General features: G+C 51.5%; 1 protein-coding gene across 4 annotated transcripts in view; it reads right to left on the minus strand.

Annotated features, from left to right (window-relative positions):
* CNTFR (ciliary neurotrophic factor receptor) overlaps positions 1 to 16,221 on the minus strand; it is a 204,188-nt gene that overhangs the window by 48,790 nt on the left and 139,177 nt on the right. For all 4 annotated transcript variants that reach the window (XM_088156858.1, XM_088156860.1, XM_088156859.1 and 1 more), the window contains one exon: positions 7,111 to 7,341. In XM_088156858.1, the coding sequence (XP_088012984.1) occupies positions 7,111 to 7,341 (231 nt within the window). The remainder of the gene's footprint in view (positions 1 to 7,110; positions 7,342 to 16,221) is intronic.

Consider the following 16,221-nt stretch of genomic DNA (forward strand, 5'->3'; position numbering starts at 1 on the left):
ATCTCAGGAGAGCAGAAGGAGGCTGTGCTGCCATCTACCCAGGACATAGGATGTTGGTACTGCATGCAGCATTTGGTATTTGTGCTAGCCATGGATGGGGAGGGTTTTCCAGGAAGCTGCCTAGCCCTAGAGTCTTTTTTCCTTTTCTCCTCCAGCCCAGCAGCTGGAGCCAGGTTCCTTCTGGGTCCTATCCCATGATCTTATTCCCAGCCTAGCTGCAGAACAGGATGCATAGGGAGCCTCATTTCACTTGGAGATCCAAAGCTCAGGATTTCACATTCACTGAGAGGGTTCTTGCATCTTAAGCAGCCTCTCTCTGACAGACGCTCCATCCCTGGCTCTGGCTCGTCGCTGGCAACCCTGGAACTCTTCCCCTGAAGAAAGATGGCGAGGGAGTGACTTCTCCCCTTCTCAGTGCCCTCGTGCCACATGATGCTCCTGCTGTGACTCTGAGGGAGCCATGAGCTCTCCATAGCACCCAACACAGCACGAGCTCATCCGTCACTCGTGTCAAGTGTGGGGCCACATCCCTCCAGGCACCACTGGGGACAGACACGGGAATGGGATACCGCATGCACTGGCCACCTCCTGGGCACGCTCTTCCCTCAGATAGCATTGGCAAGGCCAGGGCAGAGCTGCCCGTGCTGTTGTCCCAAGCTGTGGCTGCTCATAAGCGCCCCGTGATGCTCCGCTGGCCCTAACACCGCGTCCTCCTCGCTGTCCCCAACTCCCCCGCGGCAAGGGGGGAGCCGTAAGGATGGGAGAGGGAATATTTTTATTGTTTCTGACACCGGCTGCCCCAGATTATCATGTTTTACATGGCGAGCCAAGGAAGCATCACTCTGCTATGCTGCAGCTGGGCTGGCTGCCCAGCGCAGCGAGGGGAAGGAGGAGAGGAGCAGCGGGGTGCGGGTGTGAGCGTACCAGAGTGTGCACACGTGGGCCATGGGGCACGGCTCCATCCAGCCCTTCCCGCTGCGCCATGCAGCCTGCAGCCCACTGAACGGGGCAGAAAGGTCGCCTGCTGCCTGCAAACGTGTTTGTTTTTCTAGTCCGGCTCCTAATTCGATTAGGACTAATTGCATCTGGGAGCGTGGTGGGGTTTTTGGGTGGGTTTTTTTTGGCTTTCTCCTTAAAGAGCCGGGTTAGTAATTTGCATACTGTTACCCAGTACGCCTTTCCAGCTCTCAGCCGGGCCAAGACCCGAAATCTGGTCGCAGGCAGCACATCCACTGAATTTTCCCAGCCATGCATGAACAGCACAACGTGGGAAGGCAGCGACTGGAGAGCCTGCAGCCTTGCGAAATAAAGCCGAATTTCAATGAGCTAGCGTATCTGCAAGCTCTTTTACCCTCCCTTTCCTTGGCTTCTAGGAATTGGGGGGTGATGCTTTGCTGTGAATCACTCCAGAACCACTGCACCTACCCAGCCCCCAGTGGTGCAGGTACACAAGGAAAAAAATCGCCCCATAGTAATGACCACAACAGCTCTGGAGTGCATCTCCTGATTCTGGAATACCAACAATTTTAATTTATTATCTCCACCCTTAAAATAGGTTTGGTCCATGTTAATGTAGTCCTGCCCTCAAGCACTGCTTGGGCACAGCCTTGGAGTTGCCCTTGTGTAAGACTATCCCCAAGGGCCAGGAGCACATTGGGAGGGTGAGAGGGATGAACTGAAGGGGTCGGTGCTGTTCCCTGCCAGCAGACCCTGGTGCCAGGGAATGGCTGAAGTCATGTTTAACTTGTTGCTCCTGAAATAGCCTAAGTTTACATCACCACGGGAAAGGATTGGAAGAGTTCAGAGGGGAAAAATCCATCAAAAGGGCTTTTTTTTTTAGTTAAAAAAAACCCCCAAAACAACAAAAAAACCTCTGCATCACAGATCGCTGGACATGAGCAAGGAACTATCTGTACATACTGACCCCAGGCCTGTGCTTCTCCTCAGCATCCAGGCAGGAGCACCAGCCTGACCAGAGACACCCTTATGCAAGTGCCACATCTTCACCACTGGCTGCCAGATCCAGCCAAACTTCTGTTCTCCCAAGCTGGCATGTCATCAGTGCCCTTCTGCAGTTTTTTCCCACCCAGCCAAGCCATGGAAACAGGTGGGCACACACCAGTCCCTGGCACTGCCTTCCCGCACTGTTTAGCCTGTGCCTATCACGGGATGCTCACGCCTGCCCTGATGGATCCAGAGGTGCATGTCTTACGTGGAGAGGTCACTACCTTCTTGTTTTCCGTCTTTATTTTGGATAGGTGAAACAGGAAAAAAGGTTTTAAAAATAAAAACAAAAAATGGATGCAAACTTGCAGTACAACCCTCTGGTTGCAGCTGGAGCCCAGCTGGGAAGAAAAAGACTTCTAAGGCAGAGAAAAGGGAGGCTCTGATTATTTATTAGTGGCCGATGTTTGATTGCTTGCTAATCAGTCCAGAGAACACTCTGGCTCTCCTGGCCTCCCCACTCACATGTGGTTCCTGTTGCTTTGCCCCTTTCCCCCTCCCTCTCTCTGGTTTTGCTTTGTTTGTTTTTCTGTTAATTTGGTTGTTTTTTCCATGTCATTTTCCGTCAAACCGCATGTTTTTTCCTCTTTCTCTCGCCAGCCACTCAGTGACAGACATGGAGGAAGCAGGCCAGCCTGGGACTGCTTGTACTCTGCCAGTCCTTTTCCCACATCCATGGCCTGGGAGGCAGCAGAGCCCATGGGGCAGCGCTGGGGCTGGCACCAGGATACAAGACCCCAGGCCATCACTGCAGCATGGAAGACAACTGCACTGCTTGCATCCCGATCTGTGCCCCTGCTGCTGGAGGGGATTCTGCTGTATTTCCTCTCCCATGCACACCCCATCCCTGCTTGCACTCCATCCCGTCAGGCAGCAGCTTTTTTGGGCAGCAAGGCTGAATGATGAGGGTCAGATGCCTGTCCACCAGGGCTTGGGCATCCGCAAAGCAGGACAGAAGGGCAAAGGGGAAGAGGTGCTGGGTCGGGATGGAGATAAGCAGGTTAGAAAGGGACGGAGGGATGGGAGTGGAAGGAGGGTGCCTGCCCTGGCTGCCTCCCTCCCGCCCTCCCTTCTTTGCACACAAGGCCTCCCTGCTCTCATGTGCACTCTCCAGCTTCTGGCAGCCTTTCCGACGCGCGTTTCCACTCCTCTCTGGCCCATTAGCAGTATTTTTATAACATTCTGTAACGCACAGAGCCGTGTGCCAAACCTCAAGAGTGCATTATTTCCCAACGTCTTTGTTATATCCACCCCCGGGCCCTCCGGCTGCTCATTTCCAAATGCAGAGCTGTGGCTTGTGGGGGCAGCCAGGAGCCCGGCACCACGCTCCTGTTACCCAGAGCCTTGTGCTCCCTCCTGCCCTGCTCCTGGTGCTGAGCCCTGGCCTCAGGCCAGGGATGCCTGGTGTGTGAGGAGACCTGGACCCACCTCCTGCTTCTGGCCACACGTGGGCATCTGCAGGGCAGGTGATCACTGAAGGTAAACACCTGGTTGCTCTCCTGAGCTTCACCTCATGCTCAGCTGCCGGAAGAAAGGGATAAACCAACAAGTCACTGCTCAAAGTGCCCTGGAAGAGGTTTCACCTGGATAAGTGCCAGCTTCTCCCAGGTCAGTTTGTGCAGAGGAGGATTCATGCCTTGTAGGTGGCTGATCTGGGACCTTTCGCAATAGACAAGCCTGGGGCACCCTCCTTCTTGCCATCCCTGAATGCACACTGTCCCACCACCAGTGTCCCCATTTCTGCAGTGACTGAGACAGCCCAGCTACCCCTAGCCTCTGCAGGATGTTGCTGTGCTCCCAGCCCCGTCCCTCGTGATGTGGACTTGGGTGTTAAACCCATCTCAGGGAGCAGATGAGCTACCTGTGCCTTCCCTCCCGCCCACACTTGTGCCTGCACCATTATGTAGCTTTCTGGTCCCTTCAGCATGAAATTCCCAACCCCAGATATCTTCTTGTTCCTCCTTAGCCACTGGCATATCCAACCAAAATCGCCTGGTCCTTGTGGGCCAGAGCCATTACAGAAAACTCCACAGAGAGTGGCCCAAAGCAGTCCAAACATGGTGCCAAAGCTTCCCCATCCCTTCCAGGAGCTCCCCCTTTAAGCACAATCTGATCCCCTGTAGCTATTTCCTAAGCTGTGTTCCAATTCTCATACTAATCCACATTTTCTCTGGTTTAACTCATAATTTCCCATGTGGCATCATAGCAAATACTTCACTGAAGTCAAGACAGATTACACTGACCACATTTCTGGGCTCAGAAAACTGGTTCCCTTATCAAAGAGAGCTATCAGGTTAATCTGCTGTGATATATCCCTGGCAAGCCCCAGTTGTATTTTTTTCCCATTTTCCATTTGTCTCCACGTCTTTAATTGTTCCCTCTTCCAAGAGCACCATGTGGCCCTGCTGTGCAGTGGGGTCAGGCTGTCTGATGAGGACCTTTCCTTCGCTCAGGCACAGGAGACACGTTGCACTGGGTACCACCACTGACCTCTCAGCTGCTAATGAGCCTTGCTAATGAACAGCTGTCCTCACATGGGGATGAGGTGCTCCCCAAGCCTTTAGTTCACTGATGTCTTTGAAGGTGCCTCCACAAGAGAGGATCACCTCCAGGTTCTGTGCTCCCTCGTCTCCTTTAGCCTGTGCTGCCCTTGCTCTCAGCATCGCTGCTCAGACCTGGCAGGGTTTATTTGTATTGGGTTCTGCCGAGTTTACTTTTAATCCTCCCTGAAACCTGTGTGCAGAACCAGCTCTGCTCTTCTCTCCTCGTTTGCTCTGTATTTATATGGCTAACCCCCCTTTTCATTTCCTCTGCAAGGTCTTGCTCAGCTTGACTCCTGGCAGGTCTCCCTTTATCCCTGTGCTCGCTGACCCCCACAACTGAGCTTGCTTTTAGCTTTGCTAATTGACACCCTTTCCTGGTCCTTGACCCTTCTCTGCTCCCTCTACACATCCTTCCTGTGGTGTTCTATGCTCAGGAGCACTCCTGCTTTGCCTGGGGAGCACATTCCAGGCACCACCATTTATTTAATGAGATCCCCAACACTTCTCCACGTGCAGCCCCAGCCCCTCACTCTCGCTGCAGTCATCTTTCTTGTTGCCCCAGTAAAAGAGAAAAATGCAGGCACAGGCCTGTTTTCATTTAATTTCCCATGCAATTGAAACAAAACGAGTCCAAGATCCCTCAAATCCCAGGTTTGGGCTCCCAAAGCACTCAGCTGCAGCAGTGATGCTACCACAGGGCCATGCTGAAAACCTCCCAAAAGTCACCCATCTCCATCTACATGCCCAAGCCCATCTCCATTCCCTGCTGGGATTCTCCCAAATCCACTCCTTTGCATGAATCCTCACACCTCCAGGGAATCAATCATTCCCAGCAGAGCCATGGCACTTAGGGTGAGGTGGGGGGGGCTGGGGGTGCAGCGCTGGGAAAAAAACCTCACAGAGAGCATTAAATTAAAATCCAGCCGGCTAAATTAATTACTACTAAAAGCGTCTCACCTGATTAGTTCCTTGCACAGTTAATTGTGTTAACAATGCCAGACACTTGTTTATTTATTTGCCACCCTCTCTCTGGGGGCTAGTGGCCCCAGCAGTGTCCAACTGGGCTTCTCAGCTGCCCAATGCTCAGGGGGCTATGAGTCTCCAGCAGATGGGAACACACAGCAACAGGGAACAGCAGGATTTGGGCTCTAACGCTGAGCAATTCCCACGGGTCCCTGAGCGGATTGACAGGGATTACTATTAGTGAGGTGCTTAGCAGATGGAAGAGCCATTGCAAAATCACAGTGATGCCACAGCTGCAGAAGAGGTGGTTGGAGGCCCCTTGTTTCCTGCAGGCTTAGGCTGCAGCCCTCTCTGCATTGGCACAGCCTGGGACCTCTCCCTGCATGGGATGTGGTGAGCACATGCCCAAGCAGAGGAGCTGCACAACCTCCTTGTGCTGCTGCCTGCACTGGACCCATCTCCTGCCTTTTCTGGCTCTGAACTAGTTAACACCTCCTGACCACAATGCAGCTAAAAAAGCCCCTGACTCATTTGTTAGGCAGTGTCAGTGGCTTTTTTGTCTGCCATGCTTCCAGCCCCCACACCTGCTCACTGGTGTAAACCTTGCCCTGTGCTGACTGCTTCCCCTTACCTGCTTCTCACATCACCTTCCAGCTCATTCCAGCACCCCTTCTCCTTGGCCCAGACACCAGAATCTATCCCATACAACCTTGAATGAGTTGGACACTGTAAAGCATCTCTAAAATTGGAATCTCTAGGTGCAGTGAACCCCTCGTGCCTTATTTCAGGGCTTACACAGACCCTCCTGTGACCCTCTGTCCCTGGAGCATGGTCTAGGATGGAAAAATCACCCTGGTTCAGATGCAGAAAGTGAGATAAGGAGTAGAGGAAGGCTCTGCTGTGTCTTCCAAACCTGGGAATATACATGGCACATCCCTGGATGGCAGGGTTCCCAGATGATGCATCAGTTACTGTGCTCCCACACACCCACGGGTGCCAGTTGTGTATGCCGTGCTGCAAAACACACAGTTGCTATCAGCTGTACAAACATAGCAGCCCTCAAAACACACAGCTGCTATCAGCTCTTAGCATCATGTGAAATAAAGCATAACTCCTATCTCCCCTGCTGAGGCCCGGGAATCAGTGCATCCCGTGCCAAAGATACGCAAAATGTTGAGGAATGAGCAGCTGTCCTCCTGTGCACCCAGGATTCTGCAAACCCAGGGATCACCAGCACCTTTTGGCTGCCTCTCTGAAACAACCACACTGCAATAATCCCAGCCAGGCTTCTCTTTGCTGACTGCAATCCTCTCTGACAGCTCTTCCCACCTACAGAGATGGTTGTTGTGGCACAGGGCTACAGGGAGAAGCTACATCCCTTCTCAAATTATTCCTGAGGCATCATTTAATCTACCAGTTTGGGGCAGAGTGGCCGATTCCAGCTGGGATTAGTGTGCCATGAGGACCTCATATGGTGGTGTGAAGCAGACAACCCTATGTATGGAAAGTAAAGGGGTTGGCATGGCAGGAGGTGGGGCTGTGGGGAGTCAATATGGGAGCAGAGACTGTCCCCCTCAATGTGACATGCTGGGGTACTCACTTCCCACCCTCAGGTAGGTCTGGTATTTGAGGTGCCAGGAGGAGCCCTCGTAGCAGGAGTACTGGCCACTCTGCGACAGGTCCACATTCTTCAGGATCAGGTAGGACCCGTTCAGGTGGGACTCGTCAATGTCGGTGCCGTTGGCTGTCCAGGTCACAGCTGCATCCCAGTCCATGGAGCCACACTTCATGGTCACGTCTGCACCTACCCGCTCATACTGGATGTGGCTCTCTGTGGGAAGGAAGAGGGGGAAAAACAGGTGAACTCAGAGCCCCTCAGCACAGTTGCCTTGGAAATAAGATCTCACCTTCCCATCTGGGAAAGTGAGAGAAGGACTGGGGTGTGAGCTGGCACTGTTTTGGTGGCCAGGGAAGCCCAGGTTCTGCTCCTGTCCCCAGCCGTGATTTAGTTTAGACTAGAGTGGACCAGCTGACAAATACCAGAGGATCACGGACCATCTCCACCCACAGGATGGCTTCCTCTCACCTTTGCTGTGGTCAACACACGTCAGGGCTGCACACACGGCTCACCAGCCTGTTGGGGATTGAATTTTTCCCTTTTCTTTCTGTGGAATTTCCCCCATGGTTATGCTAAGTATTTGGGGCTACACCCAGAAGCTCAGACAGCTAAGTTGACAGTTTCTCTTGCAGGGGGGAGAAGAGGTGAGGAGGGGTCTGTTCTCTGGGGCTCTCACTCTCTTTCTGGTCTGGCTCAGAGAAGGACGGTCGCTAGAAACTCCGCTCTGCCATCCCGATGCGGGGGAGCCTTCCTTGGCTGTGGAATCCCGCAACCTCCCTGCCCAAACGCTCTCCCGCATCTCCTACCGACTTCAGAACATCCTTTTGGAGCATCAGGACTGACACTGTCCTGGGACCTGTGAGCAGCGTCTCCACTCTGCTCTTCCCATCTGGGACACAGACGCCATTCACCGCAGGGTCCCTCCAGCCCCGCGGGATCACCGCATCTCCTCCCTGCTCACCCAGAGCTGGCAGGCAGAGCCAGAACGGAGACTGCACGTCTGAGGAAAGGTGTCCACAGCCTGGGGAAGTGTTTGTTGGGTTTTCTGCTCTGTTGCTGTTGATCTCGCAGCTATTGTTGTGGTGTTTTGTTTCTCTTCTTACATATATGTATACATATATATATATATATATATATATATATATAAAAATACATATATATAAATCAGTAAAGAACTGTTATTCCTACGCCCATATCTTTGACTGAGAGCCCTTTAATTTCAAAATCATAGTGGAGTGAAGGGGAGGGAGGTTATACTCTCCTTTTAAAAAAAAAAGAGGCCCTTGTCTCTTTTGGCAGATACCTACCTGTCTTTCAAACCGAGACAGATTTTGGCTCCCAGCGTGGGGCATTGTCTGAGGGCATTGAGAAAGGGGTGAAAAAAAGAATAACAGTTCTTGAGTTACCTAAGCTTGTGTTAGGTGGAACTGTGTTGTCCAGCTTACCCTGGTTTGGCCTCCATGTGGTCACTGCTATATCTCTCCTATTTGCAAGCCCCTCTTTTGAACATGAGTGTCATATCCAAGGTTACTGTGGCTATCATCCAATTCATTTTGTGGGTTGATCAGTTGAGGAATTAATGGATTTTTAATTTTCTCTGGAAGATGGCCACATGGATTCAGAGCTATCACACTCTAAGTGTGTGTTTTTGGGGTTACTTCAATAATGGTACTTACTGTGAGGAAGTGACAGCAGGGGAAATTTTCTCCCAACCCATCACCCAGTTTTTGAAGTCCACCCCACCAGGCTTCAGGTGCTCAAATCTGCTCTAAATGGTAATGAAATTATACTGTGGCTGGTGTTGCTGATATCCCTGTTAAACCTATTCTATCTAACATTCTGAGATAAGGGGAGATTGACTTGGATAACAACCCTGATACCTACCCCAGGAAATAGTGATGCTGCCTCAGAGCCTGACCCTGTTCCAGAGACTAGGGATATTACCCCAGAGTTTGACCCTGCCCCACAGCCCACCTCGGAAAGGAACCACCCAGAATGGGTGGGGGTGCTAGCAAAGGAGATACGTGAGATGGGCCAGATGCTGAAGGAGTACCTCTCCCCAGCTGGTGAGAAACCCTCCCCCTGCCTTAAAGAGGGAGACTCTGATGGTGCAGCAGTGGGACCCACAGATGTTACATCTGTCCAGGTTCCAGCTGAACTGCAAGGGCACTCACAGCCAGCAGCAGTTGCCCCTGTGGAAACTAGGAAGTCTAAGATGAAAACAAGGCACCTAGATAATAAGGGTCAGGAAGGGGGCCCCTCACAACCAGCAGGGGAGCCAGAAGTTGAGATCATCACCGAGTCCCTGTCATACGAGAGTCTCTGTAACCTGCGAAAAGACATTGTACGACGGGGCCGTGAGGCTTTTACAACCTGGTTACTGCGGGTCTGGGACCTTATGGGTACAGGTGTGCAACTGGATGGTACTGAGGCAAGGAATTTGGGAGCCTTGACCCAGGACTCAGGTGTGGACCAGGTATTCCTAAGGGAACAGGACCTCTATTCCCTCTGGGAACAGCTTTTAATGAGTGTAAGAGAGAGTTTTGTCCACAGAGAGAGAATGCAGGAGTACCACCACAGAATGCCTTGGAAGACCCTTGAGGAAGGGATCCAAAAGCTGAGAGAAGTGGCAGTGCTGGAGGTGCTCTTTGGGAGGGATGGACAGCATGATAATGATCCTGACAAGGTCAGATGCACAGGGCAAATGCTGTGGAATCTGGCAAATCTAGGGCCTGCTCAATATGCTGCTTTTATTGCAACAATTAATGCTGATGATAAGCGAGAAACAGTGGGTTCTGTTGCTAACAAGCTTAGGGTTTTTGGCAGTATGATCAATGGCCTGATGCAAGCCCATGTCTCTGCTGTAATTAAGAGCCTCCAAGAGGAGCAGAGGGAAGCGAGGGAGGAGGTGAGGAGGAACAATTCCCATGCAGCACCAGTGCAAGTCACAGACCCCAGAGTTAGAGCCCAATGCCCCCAGCTAGGGAGAGAGGGTACACCCCACGAGCTGACCTGTGGCTCTTCCTGTGTGACCATGGGGAAGACATGAGAAGGTGGGATGGGAAACCCACTTCTGTCCTGGCAGCACGAGTGCATCAACTCAGGGAAGGAAACACCAACCGAGGGAGCTCCACTAAAGTGAGGGTAGCCTCAGCCTCCCATGACCAAGGTGCAGGGTATTACAGAGATCTCTGAGATCCCCTTGAAGGAACCTCCAGTATGTATGCCCAGGAGAGAAATAATAACCAGGGCTAGAGGGGCCCTGCCTCTAGCCAGGGAGAGCCATGGGAAAACCGGGTCTTTTGGACGGTGTGGATCCGATGGCCTGGCACATCAGAGCCACAGGAACACAGAGCATTGGTTGACACTGGTTCACAATGTACATTAATACCATCGGGACACGTGGGGGAAGAACCTGTTTCAATTGCTGGGGTTACAGGGGGATCTCAGGAATTGACTTTGATGGAGGCTGAGGTGAGCCTGACTGGACAGGAGTGACAAAAACATCCTCTTGTGACTGGCCCAGAGGCACTATGTATCCTAGGCATAGACTTCCTCAGGAACAGCTATTACAAAGACCCAAAGGGACTCAGGTGGGCTTTTGGAATAGCTGCTGTGGCGGCAGAGGGTATTAAGCAGTTGAACACCATGCCTGGGCTATCAGAAAACCCATCTGCAGTGGGATTCCTGAAGGTGGAAGAGCAGCAGGTACCAACTGCCACCTCGACAGTGCACCACTGGCAATAGTGGATGAATTGAGATGCCGTGATCCCCATCCACAAGATGATCCTTGAGCTGGAGCATCAGGACTGACACTGCCCTGGGACCTGTGAGCAGCATCTCCCCTCCATCCTTCCCATCTGGGACACAGACGCCATTCACCGCAGGGTCTCTCCAGCCCCGTGGGATCACCACATCTCCTCCCTGCTCATCCAGAGCTGGCAGGCAGAGCCAGAACGGAAACTGCACCTCTGAGGAAAAGTGTCCACAACCGGGAGAACTGTTCACTGGGTTTGCTGCTCTGTTGCTGTTGATCTCGCAGTTATTGTTGTGCTGTTTTGTTTCTCTTCTTACATGCATGTATCTATCAGTAAAGAATTGTTATTCCTACACCCATATCTTTAACTGAGAGTCCTTTAATTTCAAAATCATATTGGAGTGAAGGTGTGTGGGGGGGTGTTATACTCTCCTTTTCAAAAAAAGAGGCCCTTGTCTCTTTTGGCAGATACCTGTCTTTCAAACCAAGACACAGCCCAACACCCCACAGCATGGCCAGACCCACAGGACACTGCCAGTCGTGTGTCTAGGTGACTTGTTGCAGGACATAGACCAAATGCATATATCAGAAACTCCCAGCAGAGAGATGACACAACCCCAGGACTTGTCACCAGCAAATTCCACATATTTACCAGCACAGATGGGAAGCAGGTAATTCTCCTTGCAATTCCCTATCCAGGAAACCAGACAGGACCATGCTCTAACCTAACTATGCCCTGCTGTGGAAAGGCACAGCTGCTTGGTGCATGCAGTGCTGTTTGTCTCCCTGTCTGGGTTTTCTTTTCTTTCCACAATAACATGATGCCTTGCTGAGCTGTTTGATGTAGCAGCTCACGAGTGGGGCAACACAGCTCATTGGGCACCAGCTGCCTAATTGAATTTTCTCAGGTTTCTGGACAGGAGCTGGAGCTGACATTCATTAATGATCCTTAGCAACTGAATATTTCCCGTGTTGCCACACTTGGCTGTGCTGAGCTGCATGTGGCAAGGATAAAACCACGTGAGTTCATGTGCGTGACACAGGGTGAAGCAGGATGGGAGGATGAATGGGGATGAGGTTCCTTCAAGGCTTCATCAAGCCTTTGTGCACAGACAAGGATGGTTCAGTTCTCAAAATTCTCCCGGGCTTCAAAACCACATTTGACAAGGCGCCTTCCAAGGAAACTAAGCAGCCCTGATATTTGGGGAAAGTCCTTTGCAAGTATTTATAGCAGCTAAAGTCAAAAGACCAAAGGTGAAAACAGGCTGTCAAATGTAGCAGTAGAAGATGTCACTGTTGAAGTCTGACAGAGATCTGCCCAACACCCTCGTAACTCACAGGTAAAAGGGGTCAGGGCAGAGAGAAGACAGAGTGCTGCTGAGGCTGTCAGGGCAGCCAAATCACAGCTGGGTTCCAAAGTGCTGCAGAAGGACATCGTGGAACAGACCACGAGGCAGTAACCCTGTGCTGATTAATGCACAGTGGAATGCATGCAGCCTCACTTCCCCTACATATTCATGGTTTCAAATGTGCCACAGCTTCCACAGAAACCCACCTTGGAGTCATCACACTCCCTTCCCTGAAAAACATCAGCTCAGTGGTGACCAAGAACTCAAACCCCAAATGGAAGGCACTGTAACTCAAAATACACGAACAAGCCTGTCCCCATGCTGCTATGAGCAGAGCACCACTGGAAGCACGGCAGAGGAAGGAAACAGGAACAGCTAAGGCTGGAAACAGATCTCACGTAATGTTTAGTAGACTCTAACCCTTCAACCATAAAAGGAGACAATCAAGCAAAGACGTGACAGACACCTTAGCAATGACGAGTGACATGAAGAGGACAAACAGAGGACTGCTTGCTCTTTCTCCTAATAAAATAAGGGAGAGGAAAACAAGCCATAGAAAGTGGTATTTTTTGCACGAATTGTGATTAAATTACAGAAATCTATATCCATCACATGCTGTTGATGTCAACACTGGACGGGGAGACAGCAAGTAAATGAATTCATTGCAGAAGACGACCTAAAACACTGAGCTGCCCAGTGAGCCTTGGGAGATTGCAAGCAGCTGATGGTGGAGACAGGTGGGAGAAGCACCTCCAAGGCTTCTCCTCTCTTTTCTCCCTCTCCAGACATCAGCTCCTAGGTCGCATTGATAGCTGGGACCACATGGATGTGATCCAGCCATTCCTTGTGTCTAAGCTCACATCCTGATCCCATCTGCAAAGCTGGCTCTGGAGGTGTGCCTGGCAGGTCTCAGCCCTCCTGCAGATGGTCTGTCTGGACACCTGCTTCTGACAGGAGTAGAGCAACTTTGGGGATGTTATCCCTTCTGGGAAAGGGGGTGCTAAGGACAAGGAAAAGCTGGTTTGTAGTGAGAAGTTGCTAGTGGGATTCCTCGGGACCATTTCTGACATTAGCCAAGGATGGAGAACCTTTGGGAAACTATGCTGACCAGAAAAGGGTCCTAAAAAGGCTGGGAGGATGTATTGACAGGCAGAAAGAGGGAAGAACATCTAAGATGAAGCATCTGTGTGAGGAGGCGTAGCTGGAACAGGACCAGATAAACAGACAGATAGGCAGAAGCAGAAAAAGACAGTGGATGGGTAGACGGATGGATGAATGTGTGTAACCACAGACAGATGGACAGCAGGCTGGATGGGCACAGACGGAATGGAGGAAAGGAGATATGGAAGGACAGTGAATGCAAGTGGTGTTGGATGGATGGTCAGCTCCTTGAATAGCTCTGGATGTGGATGGATGGTTGGATGATGAACAGATGGACAGACAGATGACTATGCACATGTGTGGATGGACAAATACAGATATCAGAGTTCCAGTAAGAATTCAAGCGTCTTACTCAATTTCTCTAATTTCTTCTATTGCATTATGTAAAGAGGTTATATCTTCCTGTTTCCTGTTTCTCACATGACCATTGACCATCCCGTCCTTACATTTGGAATTCTGTTTACCAGAGACATTAGAGCTCTGACACCCACCACTGCACTGCCCACCAGCCTTGCATGGAGAAAGGCTCAGTGCAGTGATAGAGCCACAGACCTGCCACCCTTGCCTGGCTCCTGCCTGCCTGATGCCTATTCCCAGAGAAGGATTTAGATGAGGAGAACGCTCTGGGATGCTCAGCTCTGCTTCTCAGGACTGTGGCTGAGAGCTTGCCCATAGCTCGTTGCTGAAGGACTAAGCTGTGAAGGAAAAAAGTCACCTTGAGTTATTTCCTTCAAGACAGTACAAAAATACTGGCATTCATCCAGAAGGGCTGAGGAAGCCATTCCTGGAAGACAGGTCTTTGAAAGCAATGCTCCTTTCCAAAGCAATGATTTAAGGTTCCTGGTGAAGGAGGAACCTAAAGCACAGCTACAGAGGAGGCATTTCTCCCAGCAGGGTTTGCTGAGGATCTTACAAGTCCTCATGTCCTCCCTTGTCCCATGCCAGGTGTGGGAGTCCCACTCAACCACAGTGACATGCAGATGTGTGGCAGCCCCTTTGGGAAGGGACACCATGGGGACAGCTCCCCTGGAATGCTGGGGAAGCCTGTCCTCCACTGAGAACAGCAGCTCTGCTGTAGGATGGGGATGAGCGGGGGTGACCAGAGCTCCACTGGGACCCTCCACTTCCTGCAGGCTGGGAATGAACCCAGAGCTCCACAGCTCCCTTGAACAGGGAGGGAGGGAAGGGAGGTTTGTCCACACTCCTGTTCACCATGTCAGTGGTAACCCATGGGATCAAGGACCACAATGGTGCCTGTGCTGCAGGGCCAGCTCTTTTGGATGGATAACTGGTGACAGGAGTGTCCTGGTGGAACACTCCAGCTGGACATGGAGGATAATTTATTCTCCTGGAGGGTAACACAGCACTGGGACAGGTATCCATGGAGAGGAGGGATCCTCATCCATGGAGGTTGTCAGGGCTCTGTTGACAAAGCCATGGCTGATCTGGTCTTCTGCTGAAGACAGACCTTTTCCAAGTGGGACACTGGACTAGACGCTTCCAAAGATTCGTTCCCAGCAACACAGATGTGATCACTGGCTAGAACTGCCACTTCAAGATGCTGCCCTGCCCTGCCCCTACATCACCCTGCTTCTCCAAATTATGCTGCCTTTTGGGTCAAGTGACATCACAAGAATGTGATGTCATCATAGAGGAGCTGTGATGCTGCACCCCAGCCAGCAACACACCTCTCAGCACCCAAGCCCACCAAGGGCCACATCCTCTGCCAAGCACAGCACACCTGCCAGGCACAGCATGGCTAGTAACATGAAGTGCCAGATCTAGAAAGGAGCCATAGTGATACACAATGGGAGAAATTACAGCTTTACCCACACCTCTGCGAAATTGCAGTAGAGGGAAGATGGGAATAAACATAGAGAGCTTCCAGTAATGAACCTGGGGCAGCTTGGTGAAATGAGCTGTGAGCTGCTTTGCTGCACTAGTAAAGATGAGTGGCAGCTTGATAGGTCCTGCAACTGCAACAGGGACCAACAGGACAGCAGATAGAGAGAGATATGGAGGGAAGAGGAGACAAAGGAGCTGAGATATGGGGCCTCTGGAAACATACTTAATGCTTCCCAAGCCCATCCAGCTGGAAATCCAATAGAAACCTCATCCTCATTTTCCTCCTTAATGAAATCTTGACCTACATCAAAACTGGAAGGGCAGAGGCACAAGGAAATCCTGCAAAAAGGTGAGGACTGCCCTGGCATGCACTGTGCTAGGAAGGAGCAGAACTTCTCTTGGGACATTCCCCATCTCCAGTCCTTTGCCTTTGCTCCAGCTGAGACTCCCACCCGGCCAGCATGGGCAGCTGCCATGGCAGGAATGCTGCTGGGCTCTGGCATGTGTGGAGCCCCAGCTGTGGCACTGGGGGTCTATGCCCAGACGCCTGAGGGGTCACTGGAACAGGGAGCAGAGGAAGTGGAGAGGATGGTTTGCATTCCTGGCACCAACACTCACCACAGACCCTAAATGGGAGTCTTTCAGCCAGGGCCTGTGGCAAGACAACATCCAGCAGACACAAACAAGGCCAAACCACCCTCACTGTCACAGCGATTTGCAGGCAGACTGGGACAAATATTCCGTCGAGCACTCTGCTGAAATGCACTGCAGGGTCGTGGCTCGTGTAAGGAGAGAGCGAGAAAAGGAAAGGTACTGCAGCATTTTTGGAGAGAGGGATGAGCACTGCAGCCTTCAGCTCTTCCCTTCTTTTGCAGATGGTGAAACCAGCACAGTGAGAAAGGCCAGGTCCCCACTTTCTCTGAGGACATGGAGCACTTCTGCAGAGGCCTTCATACCACCCCACTGACCTTCATATGTCCC

The sequence above is a fragment of the Sturnus vulgaris genome, chromosome Z (assembly GCF_052056855.1).
Source record: "Sturnus vulgaris isolate bStuVul1 chromosome Z, bStuVul1.hap1, whole genome shotgun sequence".
Lineage (NCBI taxonomy): Eukaryota > Metazoa > Chordata > Aves > Passeriformes > Sturnidae > Sturnus > Sturnus vulgaris.